Source organism: Poecilia formosa, unplaced genomic scaffold (assembly GCF_000485575.1).
Source record: "Poecilia formosa unplaced genomic scaffold, Poecilia_formosa-5.1.2 Scaffold15, whole genome shotgun sequence".
Lineage (NCBI taxonomy): Eukaryota > Metazoa > Chordata > Actinopteri > Cyprinodontiformes > Poeciliidae > Poecilia > Poecilia formosa.
Genome location: NW_006799954.1, coordinates 1,122,396 through 1,149,760, shown reverse-complemented (window position 1 = coordinate 1,149,760; position 27,365 = coordinate 1,122,396). Strand labels below are relative to the sequence as shown.

The 27,365-nt window shown below is 36.5% G+C and overlaps 1 protein-coding gene across 5 annotated transcripts in view; it reads left to right on the top strand.

Annotated features, from left to right (window-relative positions):
• The window catches only part of khdrbs2 (KH domain containing, RNA binding, signal transduction associated 2), an 83,518-nt gene that overhangs the window by 1,253 nt on the left and 54,900 nt on the right, over positions 1 to 27,365 (top strand). For all 5 annotated transcript variants that reach the window (XR_001661405.1, XM_016668461.1, XM_016668462.1 and 2 more), the window contains exon 2: positions 13,988 to 14,115. Coding sequence is in view for 4 of the 5 variants with exons in the window: in XM_016668461.1 (XP_016523947.1) it covers positions 13,988 to 14,115 (128 nt within the window). In the remaining variant the exon portion in view is untranslated. The remainder of the gene's footprint in view (positions 1 to 13,987; positions 14,116 to 27,365) is intronic.

Genomic DNA, 27,365 nt, shown 5'->3' with positions numbered 1-27,365 from the left:
ATTGATGTTCTGGAGAATGTGAAGGAGTGGCCAGAGTCATCCCCAACCGTATGGACATGGAGTAGCAAAGCCCTCCTCTGTCTGTCTCTGCACACCGCCAGTCAGCTGGCTGAAAGAAGGCAACACATATCATTCTTATTATTTTTTAGGTACAGTTTTAAAACTTAACTTGGCAACCTGGGACATCATCTACGTTTATCAGCAGATGACAAAAAAATAATAATTATCTACAAAAAGTGTTTGAAAACTGCTGTTAATTTAGCCGATATTAGTCCTGTAATTTCCATGATCCTATGAATCAATATTACAGTAAATAAATTATATACATAATGTTAATTTGATATATTTACTAAAGTACTTTAGCAGCAGTAATATAACTTGCTTTTCTGTCCTCAAATCAAAGCTATTAGATCAAGTGGGAACATTTTTTGTTTTAATGTTTTGTGCAAATTTAAGACACTTTACAATTGGTGTATTTTTAATAATAGTCTTATTGGTAGTTTTTCTTCTTTTTTTTTTTTAATAGCCAAGATGCTCAAGCTCACAGAAAGTAGTGGCGACTGTGATGAAGAAGAATGTGGGTTAATTTTGATCAATGTTGTCATTGCAATATTCATATCACAGTTACATGTTTTCCTGATATCATGTAACCATAGTCATCCTGAGACAATTTCATACCTGCCTTCGCAGACTCAAAGTGACCTCAAATGTCAATTGTGGACGCCTCTCTATTAGGATTGTGCATATTTAAATCCAACCCACGTTTTCAGGAAAGCATCCCAAGACATCCATTAGTTTCACTTGTGACTCTACATTAACATTAAGGAGCATCATTTTTTTTCTAACGTGTCTCAACTTTTGAATGTGTTTCTCATCGCCTCAATTTAGTTGCTGCAAGATCAGACCTCAAAGAAACCAAATTAAAGATAAAAAGTTAGAATGCAAAATGACGAGTTGTCTGTAAAATACTGTAGAAGATGACAGTATAAAAACAGGGTAAATATATGAATGAATAAGTTTTATGAAAAAAATCTATCAAGCAAACATGAAAAAAAGTAAAAAAAAAAAATCCCCAATGACCTTGAAGTTCCTCCATTTAAGCATCATTTGAAACCCATAGTGCTGTAGTGTAAGTTGGATTACCTTCTCCTTTTAGAGTTCTAATTCAAATAAGTATATATATATATATATATTTATTTTTTTTTTACAATTTTACTGATGCAAAAGTTTAATATTTTTAAAGAAAACTTGTATGTCAGCGTGTTTGTGTGAGAGTAATGTGCATCAACTGGACAGGATGTCTTTGCAGTTCGGTCCCCCCTCCCTTTTGTGTTCCTGCTGAAATGTGTTGATGAGACACCTGACAGTGCCGCTTTTGGCGCTTACTGGAGTGCAGATGGGATCATCTGTCACACACTACATTTTGCCAGATTTTCTCAAGGCTGACTCACATGCACAAAAAAAGTGAAAACAAGAAAACATGTTACAGAGGCCATTAAGACGCTGTCATGTGTAAGAACTCATCAAATGGCGATTTTAAACTTTCTCCGCATACACTTTGCTTCTCAATTAACCAGAACTAACAGTGCAGACTAGCGATGCTTTACAGATAGACGCATAAATAATACACTGGAGCTGTGTGCTTTCCCCTACATCATTGTGAAAACTTCAATTTAAAGCATCATCCATAATACTGGACAACCACCTCTGGAAATGTTCTAAAATTCTTCTGGCTTAATCTTAGGTAACAGCTGGGATTTCTTTTTCTTTCACGAAACTCTTTACTCATTGATAATGCAGAATCCTGCATACCTGCGGGCAGCAAGATAAACTGCTTTCAGCAATTTATTGATTCAGTTATTTATCACTGAACAGAAAGGCACGTAATCCTGCATTATTCATATCACAGACAATGCAACACAAAACATGGATTTATTGTGGTCTTGGATAACATCTCCATATTTAAGAAATATATTATACACGCCTTGTGAACGAATGATGCACTCTGCATAATCATTTGTCTATATTTGAGCAGATATATGATAGCTTAGGAAGAGGATAATTTATCACCTGGTTGTCCTGTAAGGCCGGAGGAGCGTGGTTGCGTTTTAGTCTGTAGGAACTTTCATATCTTTTTGACATTCAAAGAAACAATGAACTTAATAACATTACAAAACAGCTTTAACAGCCAGTGCGCACAGCTGTCTCGGCATTCGCTGAAACTGTTGAAGGCATTTGTCAGTGGGAACAGGAGGCTAATGACTTCTCAGACTGACAGACGAAAGTCAACTCTTTCTTGCTCTTTACTTTTTTCTCGCTGAAGAACAGTGGAGTTGTGTTTTTTTTTTTTTTTTTTTTTTATAGTGGGTGGGAGTCAGAGACAAGAAAGGCGAGCCATTAATAGATCCCACAGGTTTTCCTTGCAAGACTCGCCTACATGCCATGTATGGAAACCAGAGGGATTTCTAATGAGCAGAAAGGGAGGCAGGAAGGAAGTGATGGACATCGAGATGAGCACTGGCGTCTCGACGTTCATAAGCTCATTTATTTCCAAACCAAGTCCTTTTCCATCAGGCTATATTTTGGCAGAAAAATGTTGTAATAGGAAATACATTCTGTCATATTGCAACCTTAACTTTCAAGGATTTTTATTGGGATACTACGTGTTAGACTTGCTCAAACTGGTGCAGAAATATTTGCCAGATAACGATGTGTACACTTTGTTAGATATTTTATTTTCTCACCCTCTGTAGTTAGTGGAGGCCACTTGTGTGTAGTTTCATTCTGGAACAAATATGTCTATTTTATGAAGGTTTGTTAGAAACACTAGAGAGGAAACAGTATCACGAAGGCCAAGGAAACACAACAGACGGGTGAGGGATAAAGCTCCTGAGCATTTTAAAGTGGGGTTCGAGTAGAAACAACATCCCAAGTGAATATCAGACCAGAATCATATTGGATTCAAGTATTAAACTGATCAGTTTAGACTTTGAAATTTCGATTTAGGCTTCCTGTCTTTTCCCCTTTGCAGACGTCTCTGGTGTGTTGTTTTTATATTCCTTTGTGTTCCTTTGCTGTCCTCTGGCTCCCAGCTGCTCCAGGCAGACATCCACTCTGCCTGAGTTTGGTCCTGCTGGACATTTTTCCTGATTGAAAAGGATTTGTCCTCAGCTGTGTTATCCAATCAGAATGCACAGCCCAGGAGTTTGAATCAAGTTGCAGATTAAATGCCATTTTCTGATGACCAATTTCTTCAGTTTTGAATGAGTTGCATTTCTGTCGTGTTTCACCTGCAGCGTCCTAAGTACTTAAATAAAAAAGCATCTGTGGGGGGAAAAGCCCATTTACCTTCTATTGAAGAACTTAAGACTGCTTTTGTAAAATGCTAAAATTAGATCTGGACCATTGTCACTATAGCATGTTGCGGGCGACCAGTAATTGAGGTTTTGTCAACTCTCAGCAACGATCGTAATGAATGACACTTGTTTTGACAGCTGCTTTGATAGGAAATTGTGGCTGTTCACAAACTCCTCTTCCCACTTTTATCCACAGTCATATTTTTGTCTGGCTATTGTCAGTGAGAATACGGCATCAATTCATGAAGCCTGAAAGCTTGACGTAACTACAAAACATTTCGCCAAGCTCATTTTATGTTTCATTGTTTGTTTACCTGTGATAGCTACGTCCGGGACCACAGAGAATCTACAGCAATGCATCCTATTTCTGATTTAGACCTTAATTTAACATCCCAAATTCACTCGTAATTAGTTTAACAACAAACTTAGAAACATTTTTCAGTCTCTACAAACACATATCTATGATCTGAACTTTAATGTGAAACCAGTCATTGAACAGGACACTTGAAATAGAATATACAGACTTACATCACACTAAACACATGACTGGTTGTTGCGATAATTAAATACTTTAACTAGAAATATAATGCTATTTTTCAGATGCTTAATTTAGCTGGCTAAAATGGATCGAACCGAGGAACACATTGAGCTAGACATTGTTCTGTCACTACTCATGCATCTTTGGTGACATTTCAAGATCTTTCAAATTTTTCAAATACGCATCTGAAAAATCTACATCACGAACACAATGTACAAATGCTTCAAAGAATATTTATGTCTAGAAGACGCCTGTTGCCCAAACACTGTAAGATGACGTTGCACTTGCTCAAATCCTCCCTTCAGTCTTTCGTTCCCTTTTTTCTTTCCTTTCTTCCTTTCAGTTGTTTGTGCAGGTAAAACCTGACCACTACAAACATATTTATATATATATAGTGAACTTGTCAAAGGATCTGAAAAAGCATGGGAGTTTGACCAGGACAAAGTATAATCCCTCTTAATGTTTAACTTTTACTTCTCTACTCTGCACTGAGTGTGCATCTTAAAGTCATAAAATTGATTTAGAACATGACTTTTTTTTTTCACCTTGAAATCTAAAAATTGATTTCCACTTATACCTTTCTTTATTGTTCGTCAGTTGTTCTTCACATTTTGCTTGTATCCATTAAGGCCTGCCCAGGATCCAGCAGTGACCGAGCTTGTTGTCACAGGTAAACGGCAGCTCTTTCAGTGTGATCTATCAAAAGGACGCCAAAATTACATCTCAGGAAAGATGTAATTTTGGATTGCATTTTCAGCATTTAGCAGACACTCTTACTGAGGGTGACTTACAATGAGTGCTCGGGTTGAATAAGATTAAATTCCAAGGTCACGGGCATTTCCAGCAACAGAAACGAGTGAATGTGCCAAAGATTCAGCTCTCAGACCATAGATATTAGATAGCAGATTATATTGCAATATATTTAATATTCACATAAAAGAGGGGGAGTTTTAGAGAAATACTGGGAAAAAAACCGTCAAAGTCTGATTGGTTAAATTACAATAGGAGTTCTTTATTGTTAATCACATTTTTTTTCCTATTTGGATTTAAGTATACCAGACAGCAACAAGTGTGAAGTAACAGCAATCTAATGAGGCAGGAGGAAAGATATTCATACCACTCTATTTCTTTTACATTTAGTCATGTTACAGACTTGAACGTATGTGTTAAATTGGCATTTTATGTGTTAGAGGAATACAAAGTAGCACATAAATGTAAAGTCAGAAGACCCAAGCTGAAGTCTTTTGCAGCCTCTACCTTATTTCCATCCAGGATTCGTCTGTCTGTTGTCTCCATCAATGTTTCTATCAACTCATACTTGCTTCCTCCTACCGTGGTATGTGGAATTATTTTTCCACCACAAAATATTACATGTTGAGCAAAAACGTATCTACACAGAACACCTTCTTCTTTCACTCGCATGCTGTTTTTCTTTAATAGCTTCTGACAAATTTGAAATGGGATTTGTTTTTTGGGGGTTTTTTCAACAGTGACTTAAAAACTATAATTTATTTAAGTGTATCAGAGTAACTTGTAAAGCAATGTATTTTTTATTTATTTTTGTCAACTTTACAGCCACAAGGTATTTTGTTCTCACCAGATAAAGTCCTAATGAGATTTATTGGAGAGCGGGGTTATGACAAAATGCGATAAAGTTCAAGAGGCAGGAATGTTTTCATAAGGAACTGTTCAGTCCTTATGAATATAAGAGCTTCACATGTCCTTTGCTTTTATTGCTTTAGAACACAATTCGGTTTTTAATGTCTGCCAATAAGTTATATTTTCAATAAAACATTTAATAAAAAACAAACAAATGATGTACACTACTAATAGGTAAATGTCTCAACATATTATGAAATAGTTCATACTGTTGAATAGCAACTAGAAAAAAAAACCCTAAACTAAACATGAATAAAAGAAAACAACTACCAATAAAACCGTTCATGTCTACCTCCTAAAACCATTTTCTAACACCATTGGCTTCAGATTATATTCATGCAAATTAAACTGTAAACTGATAAATATTAATCTGTATGGTTTTTAATTCTACCTGCCATATCAGTAATTTAAAAGAAGAGCGATCATTAAAAATCCATTGTGATTAAAATGATAAATTACCCCTTACTTTTAATTTGTAATTTTTGTCAAACATAATCACTTTTCGACTCAGCACCCTTCTCTGCAGAGAATTTGAACATAGCTTTGTAATTAGACTAGATGGCCTCGGTGCATCACAGTTAAAATCACATAATCGGCATGTGACCAAACACTTGGTCGCGTGCGGCTCGGAACGCTTTTTCCCAGCCGCATGTATTGTTTTTTATCCGTCGGTGTTTAAAAGAATAGGCCACAGTTAATTGTGCATCTCATAATTCAATCCCCCAACTCTACACTCTTTCAGGCATTGTAACATATTTCAATGTTTGATCTAAGCAAGCAATCACTTACAGGGGAGTAATTACACAGATTCATTTTTGCAGCCAGTGTGAAGTCATTATTGCAGATACTGTTCAATGGTTGGAAGAAATCTGTAAATAGTTGAACCCTCTGTGAAAGCACTTAACAACAAGCTTCTGCTATTTGGCTTCTGTCTGCATTTGGCACAGCAACCTCTGGTTCAAAGTATAATATAATAACAATTTTGCTCCCTATTGATTGGTATGTAAACAAACATTTCCAAGGATTTTTTGACGTTAATAAACAGCAGAATCAAATAGGTGTGAAGCCAAAAGCCCTACTATTGCCTTACACACCCCATGTTTTAGTTATATTTTTTCTTTTTAAGCTTGCACATCAGATTTAGGGCTATTCAAGGTCCCCTGTCTTTTATGCACCTAGGCAAAGCAAAAAAGCAAGTTGTGGTAAAAAAAAGTAGAAAATAGTCAAAGAAGGATGCTTACTGTGTGCAATTTTTGTCTACTCAAAGCAGACATCAGATTCCTCAACGACCCTGAGTTTGCTCAATGGGTGTGATGATGTGCATGCTTCATGCTCTGTTTTATCTCATCAAATCTCAGTGTGACGTGACAGTGCAGCAGACTGGAGATTAATCAGATGTATGCTGGTGGAAATTAAGGCTGATTGGATTGATTAAGGTGTCATTTCATCACTGTATGCCTGTTTTGTCTGGATTCGTGTTTCTCTGCCAACCCACTGGAAAAGCGCATTTCCACCCCTCCTCCTTAAACCTCCTCTTACAACCCCCAGTAGAGAGACGAGATGATTTGATACCACAGAAACTGTCTGTGATATGTGTACACATTCTCCTCAGTAGGAGAAAAAGAAAAACTGCATGCTAACATAGACTTTCCAGCAAATAAACAGACATGGATTCGGAATATTGTGTGTCCAAGAATAGTATGTTTTCTCTGGCAGTTTTTGGTGAGAACATATTGAACGTTGTGGTCTCCACATTTAATTGATATAATTTTCTGGAACATTGTTTAGGTTACTTTGATGCAGTGCAAGTTATTCTTATCAAATCCCTGCATGCTGTCTTTTGTAACCTGTGTCTTTTTTTAGTTTTCTCTGTTATTGGTTAGATCAGAACAAACAAAAATAACACCATTTGGAACAAATTTGCACTCAGGAGATTATCAGGTGACTTTTGAAGGTGTTAATATTGGGTATAAAAGCAGTTTTCAGTGAAGGCTTGTTTTCTTCTTTGAAGAGGTGTCATTGCTTCTTGCTTTCATAAAGGAAAAGTTAGTCTATTATCAATATACTTAGCTTTTAGATAAATTTAGAGATGACAACAACTGGCTTTTTGAAGAGATGATTCTATGACTGTGAAATACGCATTTTCAAAAAGTAGATATAAATATGCGCTAGGTCTTTATGACTGTTTTTTATTGTTTAATTGTAAAACAGCAATATCGCACGGAACACTTTTGGTAAATCAAATCAGAGCAGCTCTCAGAAAACTACGGTACCCTAAAGTTTGGCTGAATTTGTTTTGAAAGTAAAAGCTCTGTAGATTTCCAAATGAAGGTTTAGAGATCTAACAATAATAAACTTTTCATCTAACTTTTGATTCAATTTTATCTTTGTAAATGAATTTTGGTTTGGGCCTTGAGGAAATTAATCCTTAAGGCCCAAACCAAATATTTCAAGCCATGTTTTTGTTCCGGTTTGTGCTTTCTGCCCTTTTTACATGATTAACAGACTTTAAAAAAAAAAAAAAAATAGCTTTCATCTGTTTGTATGCAGTATTTTCAAAACAGCTAAAGTGCCCTGCACTAGCAGTACGTTTAGACTTCAAATTGAACATCCAGTATCTGCTAAGCTTTTAAGCAAATTAAATAACAGATTTAAGTTTATGTGGCATTCTTTAAAAAAAACAAAATCTTCCCAACTTTCCTTCACAGGGAATTTATGCATTTCTTTCCCATTTCAAGGATAAATGTACTTCAAACTGTTATTTGGTCTCTTCTGGTGCTCTGTGTCACTGCATACATGCCAAAGCCGATGTGTTTAACCTTAAGCCATGGCAGGCTGACTTAGCAAATTCTCTCTTTTTCAGCAGAAACCTTGTCTCCTAACTCGTAGAAATGCACACATACATCTGGCTGCTGTGTGGTTGATACCTTGTTATGTTTTTTTTTTTTTTTTCTCACTGCTGCCTGCTCTGAAGCAGCACTGATGCAGTTCGGGCAGTGAAACAAAGGGGATCAGGGGCACCAGAAAAGCCACTAAGAAGGTTTTACTCATTCAGTCCCCCCAAATGAGATTTTTTTAAGCCGACAAGGAGGACTGAAAGAAGTGACCTTCAAAGTGCACTCGTTCTACTTTGATCTTTAGGCTCCTGCTGCTCTCTACCATGCTCTATACAAAGATGATAGCAGCACTCACCTTTTTCTGGATTAAATAGTGTAAGCTCATTTTCGCTTTTTTTCTCTTCCACACAATTGACTGCTGAATTTACAGACAGGCTGTTGGCTAGAATAAAAGTTTTCCATTATGACTGCTATTCCAAAGTACAATCTACTTTCTGGCCAATTTTAGATTGTTGCTGTAGTCAAGTACAAATTTGCATTAGACATATTTGTAAGATATACACTTCTCAGTCAAAAACACAAATTAATTTTTAATTCAATCTAGATCCAAATCTGTTATGTAACCTGCGAACTTAGCACCACTGCAACAAAATGGTTGATCTTAGGATATGTATATATTAACAATACTTAAAATGTAAAACATAGCCTACTTACTCCATGGAGGCTGAAGCAGACTCAGAGTGGATGTCCGCAAGACATGTCTGCACCAAGATCAATTTGTACGACTGCATCCGCATTCCCATTTTTATACAGCAATGCCTGGCGGAAAATGGTGCTCACATCAAACTGTTTTGTAATCAAAACTGAGCTGATAAACCTGAAAGTAAGAGCAATAAGTCGCAAGAACGCCCATCAGCCAGAATGCCATTAACGACTGGGCGGTGGCTTCCCTGGTGGAGAAAAAGCTTGTTTAGCCATGCAACTAGCTTGTCACATTTGCTAGTATCCATTCAAACTGTGGTATATGAGAAAATTTTACATGAGAAATGCATGCAATCGGTACACTGCCCTATGAAATCCCCACAGTCTGGGAATAGTGAGCACGCAGTCTGCGCGGCCTACAGAGTACACCCCAGTAAGTGGCCCTTTTATTCTTCTTTGATGGAAATATTGATCAAGACCGAGAAAGCCCAGTTTTCCCAATGGCATGAACAGCTTAAAGATTAGATCAAGGGTTCAGAGTGATGTTCTTCAAGTGTTTCATTCTGTTAACGTAGTTTCTCTAAAAAAATTGAATGTCACCCAAAACTAGCAAGATAGAATTTAATAAAAAAAAAGAACTGTTACCATGAAATGCACTGCAAGAAAGACTGCTAACTTGTCTGTTGTCTAGCACACAGCCACAGACATCCTCCATGGAGGAAGGTACTCCGCAAATGGTCACAGTTTGAAAAGCTGACTGTTCACAGAGTTCTGCCTCCGAGCATATTTTGCGAAGTTAAATGGAAGAAAAAAGTGTGATAGAAAGCTTTGTGAAGCTATTCCTGAACGGGAGACAACATCAAAAGTGCCATACCTGGGCAAAAGGGGGGAAAACATTACTGATGCACCATTTTCCAACATCTTCTCTTCAGATAAAAGTAAACTCTGGGCTGGAGGCCCAATGTGAAGCTTCCATAGTCAATAAAGATTTGGGGGGCCATCTCAGCTGCTGCTGCTGCCCATCTGTGTTTTCTCAGGTCTAAAGTCTTCCCTCCGTGCTTCACTCTGATGGCAAGCTTTATTGACTGGCCAGCAAACTTATCTGACTTAAACCCCGTAGAGAATCTGTGGAGTTTTGTGAAGAGGGACATGAGAGACACCAGATCAAACAATGTAGAGAAGTTGAAGTTTGCTAATGAAACAACCTAAGCTTTCTTAAACCTCAGCAGACACACGTTCTGTTTACCTCCCACTCACCACTGACACAGTAATTCATGCAAAAGGACCCATGATCAAGCCTAAGTCATACAATGTACATTAAATAAATATACTTTTCAGTAGTAGGTCAATGTTTCTGTAATAAAAATATGTTTCACCTTTTGAATTGGATCACTGTATCTTAAACAGGAATTTTCAACTAGATTCTAATTTGTGAAGATGCACCTGTATGTGGAGGCTCCTGTTCTGTTTAAATGTCACAAATAGGGATGTGAATCATCTCTACTCATAGGAATAAAAGGTGAGCGAGTTTTCCAGTCTGATTAACTTTGATTTTTAACTGGAGGTTTAAGTCACACTCTGTTCCCATTTGCAGGTGACTGCAGTCTGGGCATTATCTGGTTCACTGACATTACATACTAAAGTCATCTTGGAACCTCTGCAGGAAACATGTGAAAGCACTTTTATGTACAGTACCAGTTACAGGTTTGGGCACACTTTCCTCATTCAGCTGTAATTAGTTTGGTGGTTCTGGTCTCACACGAGTAACAAAGCAAATATTGATCTGTTTTCCAGAAGGAATTGAGTTTTAAGATTTCATATTGTTTTTCTAAGGTTAGATCTTGAACTTTAACTTGATCCTATACACAGCATGGAGTTAAAATGAAAATCGCAGGAAACAAAATCGGAATTGCTAGGAATGCTTGCAAGTCAATATTCAGCTTGTGACCATGTTGTGGTTGAAATGAGGATTTTGTTCCTATATGTATGGTATGTTGTTCTAGGAGATTCTTCAGCTTTTTTGTCTGCATGGTGCTTTTAGAGTCAGTCCTCAGAGTTTCTATAGAAACCAAGTTATAACTTGGTTTCATTTGAGGAATGAAATGCAGCATGGAGGAGTCATGTGATATTGTCGGCCTGTTTTCATGTAAAGACTGTGAAACAATTAGGCAAGCTGCACTCAAATGAACAACTCAGACAAAATTTGAAGTCAAAGATTTTTTTTTTTTTTGTTTTGTTGTTGTTTTTTATATAAGTCACGGTCAGTACCGAAGATGTCAGTCAAAAAGGCAGAAGTATCCAAATCAGTGGGCAGAGGCAGAGTCAAAAGAGCACAAGGGATCAACACACTAGAGGCAAAAATCTAAAAAAAAAAAACATGCCTGGAATGCTTGGTAGTGGAAACAAAATGGAATGGAGGGAAGGGAACATAGTGAATAAATAAATATGGGAGGTGAAGATGACTGGCAGCAGGTGAGTTCAGTTAAGCATGCTTGAAATCACAGTAGAGCTGTAACGATTCCTCGAATGATTCGAGTACCTCGATTATTAAAATTTCTTGAGGCAAATTATCTGCCTCAAAGCTTTGTTAAATTATGTTTTACTGTTTAGCGCACCTTGTTGCACCCAGTTGATTATTTGTGTTGCACAACGCTATCACTTCTGCCTGTGAGTTGTTGACAAATGCTTGCAGCTAGCAGCATAATATCCAAGTTCGGTCGGGGGGGATTTTATTGACTGATGATTATGTCCGAGTTTATATGAAATACAACGGCCTTTCTCTTCCTGGAGCTGCTGCCTGCTGCATGGCGGGTGTTTGCATACAGGCAGATAGACAATTTCTAAACTACAGAAAAGTAATTGTTGGAGACAAATATGAAAAATTGGACTGATGTTCATTTAAGGTATTAATACTGCTATCGTGGCAATATTCATCAGTATTTCACTTTATCAATTTTTTACTTAGCAATATTTTTTTATTACTCAATTAACCCTCAGAATAATCGAAAGATTACTTGATTACTAAAATAATAATTGACAACAGCCCTAAATCGTAGTCAGCAGAGTTGGGGCAGATAAAAGCTTTCATATAACAATGTAGAGATTTTGCAATATTAATTTTTCCAAAACCTGTCTATGTTTGCTTTATTTATGTGAAATCTAAAGGACCAAGTGCTGTTCATTTGGCAAAACAAAGGGAGTTATATTTATTGTGAGTCAACAATGTTGGCGTTATTAAATATTTGAAAAATAATAATTTCTTATTCAATAGTTTCTCCCATCTAATAAATGTATTTAAATTAAATTATACATGACTGTTTTTTATTACACAGTTAAAAAATGAAATCAATAATTTCAGTTTTTAAATAAATACCGTAGTCATTATTGACTTCAGCACAAACCCACACATGAATACTGCCACAATTCTGGGTGTTTGGGTTTTGCGGTATGTTGGTACATTTAGATTATTTGTTTTCCAACAGCCATTTTGTCCAGTTCCTCGGTTACACTTCGGTTAATTGTCTTCCCTCACAGCTGCAATCAGTTTCTAATCAACCACATCAACAAGGAACATGGGAAACATTGTTCGCCAATCAGTTTTCCTGCATAAATATCCCTGCCAGACAAGTTGGATCCAAGGCCATGTTATTTTTAATTTACCCCTGGACTTTCAATTTTTATCTTTTAAATAAAATGTTTGAGTTTCACCAGCCAGCATCCTCCTTTCCTATCAATATGAATATTAGTTTTTAAGGTGTTAAGGTTTGTTTTAAGTATACCTGTGGCCAAAATGACCTACAGTACTAGTAAGTTTGCAGGATTTGTATCCTGCTTTGTTTCACAGGCTTTTTCGGGCATTGTTTTTATGGTCTGAGATGCTTTAATGCAATTTTTTAAGGATACTTAAAATATATAGTGTTAAATGACTCCAGAGTTTGAAGCTGCAAATCAAATCTTTACACCTGTGAGTTACGGATTCAACTGACCATCAAAGGATGAAGAATTTCACTGTGTGTTTTAAAATTATTTGTGAAGTTTACACAGTGAGAGCCACAGAAGTGTGATAGACGACGTGATTTTTTGTAAGTGTTGGAACTCAGAAGGGATTACTGATCTCCTCTGATCCTTTTTGAGGTCCGCTTCAAAACAGAATGGAAAATTTGTACATTCTGTTTCAGAGGACAGTCACCAGCTACATGAAAAACAGTGGTTTCAGTTTTAGAGCAGTTTTACCAGCTGGAAAGACAATGGAGGGAATCCCCAGAGCGGTGAAATCTCCTTCATGTATCCTCCACAGACTGTTTGATTTATTTATGCACTGGATTTACAATGCACTAAATGCATGTAGGTGCAAACACAACCACCAGGTTCGGGAGATGGGAGCAATTTGCATCTATTTTTGCATCAAATCGCAGTTCTCCTCACCTCAGCCCCAAGCAAAAAACTGCAGCAGGAGTACAATATCTGCATGTTTCTAAATTAATAAGTGGTGATAAATTCTTTAAATGAATTAATTCAGAGGTGATTAAGAAACATTTATTCAAGACAATCTATTCAATTTAAATATTATTATAAGGTCTCTGTGTAAGTATACTTTCTAACTTATTTATAAAAGAAGAACAACATTTGTCCACGATTACATTAATGTCACTTGAATATAAACGTGTCTTAGGAAAGATTTTCAACTTACTAAGCAAAAACATGACTTCAAACATAATTTATGCAATTTGTTTGGTTTGAGAAATTAATTTTAGGCCCATGACGCAAAAGAGATTCTGCCTTATGTGACATTCCTCACAAAATTTCTTAACAGTGCATATGTTAATTTGATAATATGTAATCCTTTCTAATCTTTTTCAATTTTCTTTTTTCCATTGTGTTTAATGTTTCTGCAGAGATTGGGAAATATGAAGGCGATGAGCTGAAAAAAGATGCGGACACAAAGAAATACCTTGATATCATCAGCAATAAAAACATCAAGCTCTCTGAAAGAGTTCTTATCCCTATCCAACAGTATCCAAAGGTAAGAAACTACAGCTTCGAATTACTTGACTATTTAAGCTGTATTGCCAATACTGTATGCTTGTTTGTGTGTTGTATCGTCTGTGATTCCAGTGGTTCATTGCTGAATGGAGACTTTTGGTCTGGGCCTCCTTGTTTGGCTGCACCTGTCCACAAGCACTAAAATTTAAAAATCTCCCTGGGCTTGAAACTGCCTTACGGAGAGCTCCCGGATGGTGTCTGTTTATTTTGATGTAGTCATCAAAACCCAAAGTTTTCAGTAGACTAAAGCACCCAAGGGTACAGTGAAGAACAGTGGTCATAAATCACTGTGACACAGTGCTCAGGATTCTGAGTTATGCAATGTCGGTACTGGCAAAGTCTGAAATGTAGCCTAATGAGACTTCTCCAGCAGGCAGTTTAGCATCATGGAGCTGCTGGTTGAGCAAAAGTGAAAAGATTCCCTTTCACTGTAATCACAGAAAGCACAATTTCTAATCACAGATTCATGCACAGGGTATGAATATATTTCACGCTTTAAGTTATTCGTTTCTAATGTATTCATTTTTAGCTCTTCCATTCCGGGCAGTATCGTTAGTTACATCTTTGTGTTATGCTGCACTGTTGGTAATTACTGTTATCAGTCATTACAGTCATCAATATGAAAGGAAAAAAAAAAGTCTGAACATTTTAATTATAGTCAGTTAATTATTAATATTAGTTCCTCTGTGTAATATGTTAGACTAAAAGCACTAGAAAGTGTATGAACAAAAAGATGAAGAGTTTTGATGTTACTGTTATGAACAAAAAGATGAAGAGTTTTGATGTTACTGTGCAGAGTTTCCCTTTTAACTATTCAAGATTTAATGGAGATTTTGAGTCTTATTTTTAAATCAGAGATTTTAATCTATTCTAATTTCTTTGCTAGAACTAAATAATATAGTTTTTTTAAAAGTCTGTGATAGGTACTTTTTCTCGAACCTATATAAAAAGACCACAGACAACGTATATGAATTTTATAGACAAAGCTTTTGCAAAAGGAGAACTCTCCATCAACAACCTCATCAGCCGTTCACAGAGAATTCTGATCTCCTTCCACGCGAGCCCCTGTTTTATTGTCAAAGCAGAACAGCCAGAAAAAAACAACAGAGGTCGTAAAACATTTAACCTAAACAAACCAGCAACTCAGTTCCAGGTGTGATATCTGATCTACGATCTGAGCCCAGTTCAGCTCTAGGTCAAACTGTCAACAAAGAGGGAGGATAAACAAGAGACAAAATACAACTGCTCACAGGCAGTTAGGAGGTATTCTGGTTGATAAGAATTAAGGTCTGGGAAACACAGAGTTAACTGTCTCACATGAAGATGAAACAGTCAGTCGTAACCTCCAGGTCAGTTTATACACACATAAGGAAAAAAACACTTTAAACTAAAAATCACAATAATACTGATTAACATTAGACTGAATATGAACTAAAGTAATAACAAAATGATAATACCAAAAATCTCTATCAGTCTGTTGTTACGAAGCAATCTCTCTCTCTCTATTAAGGAAAATATCAAAAATATTTAGCATGCATATATTTGCATAAATAGGCCCAATGAAAAAGTATTACATCCAGTTTTCTTTTGCAAATCAGATTACTATTTTATAAACCTCAAAATCTAAAAGTACATAACATTAATATTGTCTGCAAAACGCATTTTAAAAAATGCCAGCATCATTCCACTTAATATTTTAGAATACATAAAGAATGATTAAATGCCTTCACTTTTTTGTGTGAAAGGGAGCAGTCAAGATTGCACAGCCATACCAGTTAATAGTATTTTATATTTTTTTTAAACAAAAACACTCACAATTAGAAAGCTGACATTTTTAACATGTCTATATCAAGATTAACAGCAGTTGTTTTTTATTTGCAAAAATCATCAGTGGATTATAGAAATAAAAGTATACATAATTTACAGGGAAAGAAACTTAACTATTTAAACTACAACATGCGTGACCACCTTTTGATCATTTTTTGCACCATCAATGCAAAATAGCACTAAATTGTTTTCTTTAATAAAAACATAATAGTAATTTAGGACCAAAAACATTATTTGTTCTACAAACATTATTTTGTTTTCTTGATTATATTCCCCTTGTGTGAACTTCTGTGTTTATTTAGCTTATTTGGAGTTGATAACTGATTGAGCCCCTTTGTGTGATTGTTTAAATTTGCAAATCTATTTCAGCTTCATTAAAATTGTAAGCTGTGTGGACCTTTTCTTTCAGTTAGACCGATTTAAATAAGTTCCCTGGTTAAGTTGCAAAGGGTAATTATTTGAATCTGCAAATACATTTAGCTTAATTACCAGTGGCTGGTTTATGAATGAAATGCATTAATTTGCTGCAGAAAAAAAAGACATTATGTTAGTTTTGAAAAGGTCTCTGCAAGTTCTTATTCCATTTAGCAGAACTGGACCTTGAACAGAAAAATTGTTGCTGAAATGTGATTTATAAACTTTTGAGACTGAATTGACAACACGTTTCTGCGAAGCCATGCTCATGTTTTCCAATGAATAACTCAGTTGATAAAGCACTATAAAAGTACAGACCATTTACCAATAAATCAAGTGATATACAAAATAAATGCACTCAGCTCAAAAATATCATAATATAAAATAAGACGTTCAAAATAATGTCTATTAATGTCTATTATTTTGAACACATTATATGTAAGTTAATTTCAGAGAAGACGCACAGTATACTGCATCTAATCAATGAGTATCGGTAGTTTTCTTAGAAGAAACTTGCTGCATCATCACTTTATTCTGTCTGAATAAAGTGTCTGTGATGCTGAATAACAGCATCACAGCTTGACATGAACCCATGTTTGAGCTCAGTTCCCACTTAAAAATCATTATAGCTGTTCTCTGCTTTGTTAATATTATTCATTGTTAGGAGCTCCAGTAAAACAGCTCATAAAATCAAATGCATTTTTCCATCCATCCATTTTCTGTACACCCTTGTCCCTTAGTGGGGTCTGGAGGGGTGCTGGTGCCTATCTCCAGCTAACGCTCCGGGCGAGAGGCGGGGTACACCCTGGACAGGTTGCCAGTCTGTCGCAGGGCAACAGAGACACACAACCATGCACACACACACAATTTAGAGAAACCAATTGACCTGACAATCATGTTTTTTGAACTGCGGGAGGAAACCAGAGAACCCGGAGAAAACCCACACATGCACAGGGAGAACATGCAAACTCGATGCAGAAAGACCAGGGCCGGGAATCGAACCGAGAACCTTAATAAATATGTTTTATCACTGATATGTTTTGTTCTCGTCGCTTGATTTCAGTTGTAAGCTCAGTTTTGAACTTAGTGTAGATGAAACTATAGTACTTTGCAAAATCCCACTTCTGTAAAAGAGAAGACTCTCTTGTAAAACATCCCAAGGGACTTTGCTTACTAGCAGCCTGACAAAAATACACAATGTGTTTCTCAACTTGGCAGAAGGTTGATGTTTGGAAAATACCAACTGCAACATTCAAAGACTATAAACCAACACCAGCTGTGAAGCACGGAGGTGCGACTGACTTTGGAACTGCTTTGCGGCATCAGGACCTGACCACCTCACCATTAGAGAATCCGCCGTTAATTCAACCAGTTTTAATAAAGAACTTGACAAAAATGTGGGACCATCTGTCAAAAATTAAAACTGGATTCTGCAACATGAAAGTGATCAAAAACATACCAGCAAATACTCCAAGGACTTAACTGAACAAACAAAAGGAGAATCTTGGGACAAGGGAAGCCCCCCAGATCTTGTTCTTGTGTAAGAACAAGTTCTGCTTCGGGTGACTTGAAAATGACAGTTCATGCAAGAAACCCCTCAAACAAAGATGAAAGTGAGAAGTGAGGCAAGCTTTCCCTTAGTCCTCTAAATGGTAGATGGACACAAAGAAACATTTTCGTTACTATCATCTGAAGTTATTTTAAGCAAAGGGGGTAAAACTAGCATTACGTACATTAGGTGTCCTCAATTTTTCTTCAATAGAAGACACCTTCTTGGGTGATATCAATTCTAAAACAAGGTTTACTTTTGGTGTTTTTCAGTAATTAAATTACTTTCTTTTCCCATATTCTTTAATCATAATGATTTATTTCGTGAAGGATACGAGTCTAGCTTAGAGCCAACAAAATCTATGAAGCTGCTCCATTGCTTTTTCATGCTTTAAAGCTGCAGTATGCAACTCATATATATATACATATATATACATATATTTAATAAAAGTTACATGAATCCATTTTAATACAGTCCTCATCAAAATGAATCATCATCTTTTGAAAATGTTAGTAATAGCATAAATGTCATGATGGGTGGTGGTAAGGTGAGGAGAAGACGCTGGGACACAGGATGTAGATGAAGTAATGGTTTTAATAAAGATAACTCGACAGTCCAGAACTGGCAGCACGGCAGAGTTAGCAACAGCTAATACCGGTAGCAACAGATAAACGGACTAACATGCGAGCTAACACAATCCAGGACTAATGCAGTTCCACTGGAGAGTGTGGCAGGACAAACAGGCGTGGCAGCAAACCACAAACTTAGACGTTTGACAAGGACCCGACGGAGAACACAGATAACAGGTGAGACTAAATACACATGGGGTAATCAAGGGGATGAGACACACCTGGGAGACAATCAACGGGGAGGACAGGACAGAGACTCACATGGAAACAGAATCACACAGAAAAACTCAACTAAACACACAGAAACACGGATCACGACAATAAAATGTGTGTCTCTTACACCAAATTAACATTATGAAGGCGATCTTACGGAAACAAAAAAATAAAAACAATGGTGCAGCTTTATATTTTCTCCCACACATATACATTCATTCAGAGAACCCAGAGGACATCCAATGGAATCAGTTAGCTGTTTCATCCACAACTCACTGCTGTGACAGTAATTAAGGCTTGTTCAGGAACCCTTAATACTACTAAGCTGATGAAGATCTCGAAAAAAGTAATCTGTATTGATTTTTTGTCTTTTTGTTTCTGTGCTATGTATTGTTTAAATGTTAGTCTACTCTCTTTTACAAACTGCGCAGAACTGTGAATGTTTACTGCCAACATAGGTTGTTTACCAATAAGTGAGTTAATACTTGAGAACACTTACAATTTTTGCTCTGTGCATATGCATGCATTTGCCAGTATAAATTGAAATTTAAATCTAAGAACCACATTTTCATTTTTTTTAATCAAGGGAAATCCTTGGAGCTTGCATACAAACAAGAACTACTCAGGTATATGACATGTGTCTTTTAATAAAAAATCACACACGCACACAAAACAGGGAACACTGACTTAAAATTGTGCTTCTATGTATTGAACTGAAACTCTTTTGTCTCTCCAGATTAAAGCTGCAGTCTGGAGGGACAGAGCAGTTGTCCAACAGTTTCTGTGACCTAATTGCACAGTCAGCACTTCCTGCGACTGCAGTGTCACTGTCTTAAACATCTTGGTAACACTGCACTTTCAGTTAATGATAATTAACCACATAAAGCAGCTCCTTGAAAAGCATCCACCACAAAGAATAGAATACAGCAGAAAAGAAAGAGATGTTGTGCTTGGAACATAAAATTCTTGCTGACATGCAAAATATTTACATACATTTTTGCACAGAAATGATCATTTACCATTGTCTGACTCAGATTTTAGAGCAGAGGCCTCTTTGGATGAGACACCAGACCAGGACGACACTAAGCAACTTTCTTTCTCTTACTTGGTGTGGAACTTATTTGTATGTCAATTTTTTTTTCACGGCTGCTAATAAATGATACTTATATTGACTGTCTGTCTCTGGAGGCAGAACAAAACTTAAAAAAGCAAACCATTTGTTCAACCAGTCATATAACTGAGCTCATTCAAGCTTACAGCAGCCATCTCGCTGCAGAGTAATTAAATGCAAGATAATTAAATTGTCACTTGAGAGAAGTCCTATGCCTGACTTCAGATTTGCAGAAGCCAGTCATGGAAGATCAATGTGACAAATTGAACAGCGAAGAAAAATTTGCATGTATTTGTCTATGCCCGTACGTGGCACGAAGACAGATACACGCTGCAAGTTGTTTCCACTGTCGACACATCGGAGCAGAAGAAGCACTGGCGTGATAAAGAAGGCAGCTGTTATTAATCTTCACCTTTTGCTTCACGGTCACGCCTTGTGCTGAGAAAAAAGAAGTGTGTGGTTTTGTTTGTGTAGCTGTTTTATAATTACTGCATTACAAGCGCATTGATGGTATTATATCATTAATTACTAATGGTGTAAATTCCAAAAATGTTAGTGACTAAAAGTCAGGACCGTGCTCAGCTACATTTGAAATAATGAGCTGTGTCAACAGGGGAGTTGAAAAATAAACACCAAAAGTGATTAAACATGCCTGATAGAAACAAAGTGACAGTCCAGGTTTGCTTTTGATGAGGGAAAAACATTTTAACATGAAGAAAAGCTCAAAAAGTTGGTTTCATATAATACTGCCCCTTTAATATAGAACTGACAGCAACATTGTTGGACTAACAATATAATCCAGCTAGAATAACATAGAAAAACTAGAAAAGTATGTGTTCACATAAACGCTCTAATAAGTGCTCATTGTTTGAAACCTAAAATATGGAAAATGTAATATTTAACTGGCAAAGCTTGGATTATCATATACACCAGAAAAGATTTGAAGTAGCAATAAAGAAAATCACATAACATTGTCCTCTTGGGATGAATGAATGCATTTCACTTTACTGACAACATGGGAACTTAGGCTACACCAGGCCTATAAAATATTTAGACTTGACATTTAAAGCGTTTTGTAGTAGACCGAAGCGCATCGGCGAGTAACATATCGTGTGCTTTTACAAAAAGCATCCGCATTGCTTTTGTTTCTCAAGTACTGTGCTGACAGTATGTGACCTGAGTGTGACAAATTTATGTCACATTAATCTTCCATGAGATGTACTGTATATAAATGTGTTATGCATAAAATGGGTGTAAATTTTACTGTCAGCCAAGAAATTTTTTTTGACCACTTTTAAATTAAAAAACCCCCCATTTGTATAGAGTTGCCTTTGAATAATTATAACGGCAACATTGATTAATTCTAGACTGAATCTCATGTTTTCATTACTTCTCACCGGTGTCGTACCACTGCAGACAGCTGTCAGACCTACGGTAGTTTGGGAATAACCTGAAATAAGTTTGAAGTCAGACTCAAGCCCAGGATGTTGTTTAATTGGCTTATGCTTTGATAAATGCATTTTTTTTTTTTTTAGCAAATCATGAATGCACTTAGATACATATGGGGATTATGTGCTGCATTTCTGAATATTACATTTGCCGTGACCTTTTCTTAGCATTAAATAGTCATTGTTGTCCTCACTACAACCTCAAATACAGTAGTGAAGTGATCAATGAGACAGAGAAAAATCTTCTTACTTGTTTGTTTTTTAATATATTGTTTTCTGTAAGTTATGGCATCCGAAAATGTATTTTTCTGTGATGAAAGCAGGAAAATATACATTAGTCCACTTTAGGTTTTGATGGATGTCTTTCGGTTTTTTTGTAGTAGACCAAAGCGCATCAACATTTTTTTTAAGAACTTCCTTACTTTCTGCATGGAGCCATAAAATATGACTTTTCACCAAAGAGGTTCTTAATCAGGGCTGGTGAAAAAGGCAGCACTTAGCTCATTCAGTAAAAGTCAGACTCATGTCGATACAAACCTCTAATTTATTTATTGATTTATTCTGTTCTTTTGCAAAGAATTGTAGTGCATAGTGACAATTTAACCACACACATAATATTACTTATCACAGTATCCTTGCAAATAGATGCACTGCTATCACTACCTTTGTTTAATAATTCTTAATCAGCTGATTTCTGATATACACCAACTGTTGAAAACGGGACTTAAAGACAATGTTTAGGGCAAGACCTATAAATACCAGCGGGAGATATAAAAAGATCAACAGTGTTAAAGAACTGAGCAGTCAATGGTGTTTATGAGTTTAGGGGGAAATAATCAGCTCTGAGAGCCGCTGTAAGCGGTGGATTGACCTACTTAAACTCGGTGACGTGTGACTTTTAAATAAACTGCAGGATAAGAGACAGTCAGCTTTTTATTCTGACACTAATGCGACATTTCATTCTTGCCGTAATGCTGGTGTCTACACTTTTTTCATTTTTATATATTTTTAAATATTTTAAATTTGATCAATCAAAAATGGGATTAAACGTTGAAATTTGAAAAAAATTATGCTCAAATGTTTTAATTGGCTGCTGTTTTCCCATGAACCTGTCCCCCAGCTCAGGAAAGCTGTTCTTTTCTCTGAACCCACAGACATTGTGTACGAGTCCAGTCCAACCCAACTCATTTACTCTAATTAGAGACCAGCGCCCGAAGTGAAACCAATTGAAATTACTTCCAGTCCTGGCTCATTGGTGTAACTTCTCTTGCTTTTAGCTTTTATTTAACATCTTCGAGCATTTTGCCGCTTGTTGTAACGGCTCGGTGAGTCAAGTGCAAATCTTCTGGGATGTGTGATTGATAGGAACGGAGACTAAGCACTAGCACTGGTTTTAGTGAAAAAAGTGATACTCCTCCTGGTAGATGTATTTTGCAAAACTTTAAATTTGAGGCACATCAACTCTCCATAGTTATATTGTAGTTTATTTTGTTTTTTTAGTGCTTACTGCTTAATTAAACCATTAGAATAGAATCATTAAAGCTTGACTTTACAATGTTAGATATCTTTTTTCACTGCAGAATCTTTGCAGTATTCTTACATTACAGTTGTGCTTAAAAACATACCCAGGTGGCCATGTGCTTTTTAGCTACAGTAGTTTTAATTTGTTGAAATATTTCAGGTGTTAGTTCATCAATCATTCTTTGCTGCATTTTTCTCTATAGCTTTTACAGATAAATTGTCCTGACGGAGCAAAACTTTGTGCTCTCTCACTAACGAATGTCCCACATGGCATGCAGCCAGAACAGCTCTGATTTCAGAGTCAGGGGCTCCATGAGGCCTCAGCCGCTTCATGTGTTATCAGCAGGCAAGCAGCAGGAGATGAGGATTATCCCAGCACATCCCTAAACCTCAACATTTTCTCCTGGTTTAGCCCTTTTCTAACCCCCATTTGCACTGTTCAAACTCACCACTACTGGCTAGTCACGACCCCAGAAACCCTGTTGTTTCAGGGATGTTCAAACTTGCGTCATGTCTGATTGCTGCTGTTGTAAAATTTTAAATTTGTGAACATACAATGCTCTGCCAACATCAATTGTTCGTGTACCATCTAAGTGATAAAAGCAATTTGCATGTGTAACTGCTGTAAAATTATAAACAAAGCTTCTGTCACCTGTGAGTGCTTATCATTTTTTTAGCTCATTGTTGCACAGCTATTAAAATAATGTCCTTCAGTGGAATTTGGACAATGTGTACTGTTACAGATTCACCCCAGTGCCTTACATCATTCAGAGCGGACAATTTGGACGCTTTGTTCACCATCTGCAGAAAAAATCTAAAATGAAGCCTTCTGTTGTTTTGCAGCAAGTAAAATTGTAATTTTGGCCTTGAGGCATCCATCCAGTGAACTAATCGACACTTTTTTACTTTATCTTGTTAGTTATGTGATAAAATGTAATGTTATCAGGAAATGGCAATATATAATTCATAAATGCTCTTGCCTTATTTTGACATGGACAAGAGACAGAATTATACAATTTATTCAGCAGAAAAGGGAAGATTAAGATAAACTTTGTCATTTTTACTTTACATGAATTTATTTTTGGTTCATTAACTAGACAGCTTGATTTGCATTTCGTAACCTTGGAACATGGGGTGGCTTTAAAATGGCTGGTATTGTCAGATGTTTTTTTTTCTATTTTGCTTGTGCACAGGTCGGTGGAAATATGTTTCCTATTAGATGTATTCAATTTAATTTTCAATGGCTAGTACTATCCTATATTACTTTGTAATTTTTGTGTATGTAGTCTGCATTTATAGAACAAGATTTTATGTGTGTTTGTGATACAATTTTAGGCTTATCGGCCTTGGGTTATTGTGACCCTTAAATAATTCCCCTGCAACCGAGGCTCCGCCATACTAATTTCATTTTTGGCCGCTGTGGGATGTCGGTGTCCCAAGCAAAGGCCTATCATGCGCAAAGGTGTTTTGCTTAGATAAGTAATGAATACAGTGAAAGGTGTACAGAGTGTGAATTAAAATTAAGCACTTGTATGACAGCATCTCAGTTCCGCTTTATGGTACCACGGGTTAACTGTTGGTGTGATGGCTTTCTCTGGCACAATGCTATTCATGAGATGTAATAAAGATTAAAGTCCGCGACCTTCTCTGCTACATTGCTGTCTTAGTTTACAGAAAAAAAAACACATTCTGACCGGGGTTGTTAGGATATTATGTTTGTTACAGAAATTTAAATAGTTTATTATTTTTTTTAACATGTGGCTAATGATCACTAAAGAAAGTAGCTGGTAAATATTGATGTGTAACAATCTAGAAAATCAACATGGTGTCTTTAAATTCTAATTATGCATATTGACATGATGTAGGACACACTATTTTGCCAAATTATAGAATTCAGGATTTGAAGGAGCTCAGTAAATGACAAGTCTGGGTATAGCTGTTCCCAGGAAAAAGGGAACAGTTATGGTGGAAAATGTAAGGTTTGGCAGAGGGGGAATCATGGTGTGGGCTTTTTAAGAGTTGGGTTTAAATCACGTGACTGACATTAGCCATCACATTTTAGTTGCCAAAAAAGTTCAGGTTCCATAAACTGCTTTAGGTTTATACAAACAACTGCCGCAATATATGAAACAGCAAAATCTTTGTCTTCCAAACGGGTTTCGTGTTTGTACAGTGGACCCTGCCTATTCACAGAACGAGGCCAAACTTCTCACTCTATGTGTTCAGCACATTTTTTTTTTCTTTTAACACAATGCTGTGAACTGTTGCATTATATATATTATGGGCAAACATTAGCAATTGGGTAAAAAAGACTAGACAAGCAGAAGTGTCATTTGATAGAGGCTGTTACTTTGCAAAAATATTTGAAGACAGATAAGATATTAGATGCTCTGTTGGCCTAAAATGTAAAAAAAATAACTCGTCGGGTCACAGTTACCACCAAACATAATGTATCCTTTCATATAGCATCACATGGTAAAATATTAGCAATTGTTGAGAAAACTGCAGTCTTTTTGACCAAAGAATGGGCCTTTTTTCAATAAAAAGAATAGGAGGTATATTAGAGCAATACAACATATTGAATTATAGGGTTTGTGTAAAATTTAAAATTTGCAAAAGACAGCTGAAAAGCAAAATTTTTAGTAGATTAAAATATTACATTGCATTCTCTCTTTCTTTGTGCCAATAATATATTTGGCCAGTTGGATGACGTTTCTCTTCCCCCAAGGCCTACACCTGACATAGATTTCAGACTCTGCGACGCAGTTTGGGATTTTCTCCTTTTGTTTGTGTTTTATTTTTTAATGTCATTCTCAAAAAGAGAAGAACATCTTTAATATCGTATTTTAGAATATTTCTCATCCATATTGAATTTCCTATTTCTTACTTATAATATAGTTCAGCCTCAATGACGGAACAAAGATCTTTGCAGCTCTATTTGTAAATTTCTGTCTTTCCTACGTTGTCGAAAGTAGGAGATGTTCTAACAGGAAAACTGCAGCTCTAGCAGGAAAATACAGTTTTTTTGTTGTTTTTTTTTAGTTTTCAGTGCCAAACAGCTTTTGAAGCTTAGTGTCACTTCAGCATCTGGGGCTGATTTCACATGTTGAGTGAAGCTGAAGCAAGGCCACAGAGTAGAATGTTTTAACTCTACAAATACTTCAACATGTAAGCCAACAATATAGGTCACTTTGGGTGATTAGAAGGTAATGCTGAAATAGGTCCCTTGAGACTTCATTTCTATTCAAAACGAAGCTTTTTATTTTTATTTTTTTGTTTCTCGGCTCACACTCAGTAGAGGCAGAAAACATATCTGGCGATTCTGATTCGAATAATTTTCTCGGCCTCCACCACAGCAAATCTTGTCCCCCTTACAGAGGACCCAAATGGTGATTCGTCAACTTTCTTTAATGTCTGTGGAGCTCTAGCGAAATACTCCTCTGACACACCTTCCATCAAGTCCTCCACAGCTGTCATTAAAGCACAAACTTCTGCCTGAGGCGTTAATCCTCCTATCACACAAGAGTTGGATTTTCCCAATACCACAGCTCACTAACCTGGCAGTGAGTGCCTCAGGATGTGACTGGCCCCAGTGCACAGCATAAAAGGGCAGTACATTTTCGAGCCCGAGAGATTAAATGTTGTTCTGTTGTTCAATTTGTGTTGCCACAGTGCTTTGTCAATATTTTTTTTGCTTTTTATGGAACTGACCTTATACTGAAGCATGGAAATATGCTAATTTGGCACATGAAGTCACCTTGAGGCTGCTTTGATTTATTTTCTATTTTAATTTGAGATATTTTTCAGTCATTCATCAAGATACCCTTGATGAGTGATTGATGGTTTTTATTGACCATTTTGTTTTCCTGCCGAGTTTGGAGCATGAAAAATTTGGCCATGGAAGAATCAAAATAATGGAAGTAACACAGCAGGCTTCTCTCCCGGGTTTTGAAATTATTATCTACTGTTGTTGTCAACAAACTTAATTATCCACATAGAAAGTTCGTTGGTCAAAAGGAAATCACCATGATTTGAATTGAATTCAAATCACTAGCTTAAACAGAGAACTTTCAGGAAAGTTTTACAGACTCATTATGTGGTTTTGCTCATCCATTTAGGTCTACTGAGAGGATCATTAGAGCTAACTTTCCCTCCATCCAGGACTTGTACAGGTCTGAACTCAGAATTAAAAAGGGCAGGTAATATCTCTGCAGACCCCACACACGTCATGAACGCAAACAGTTTGGACTTTTACCTTCGGGTCAATGCCACAGAGCATTATTTGCAAAAACCAGTTGCCACAGAGACAGTTTCCTTCCCCAGGCTGTCAGTTTGATGAACAGTTAACAGAGTGCCTAGATCAATGCCATGAATATTGGCACTATTTCAACCTTGTCTTTTTTTTGTAAAAGCATTTTATATATGTATATACACATAAAAACTTTTACATTAATTCTTACACATTCATATGTAAAATGTTTTATTCTGACTAACGCATACAAAGGTGTAGTGCTCATT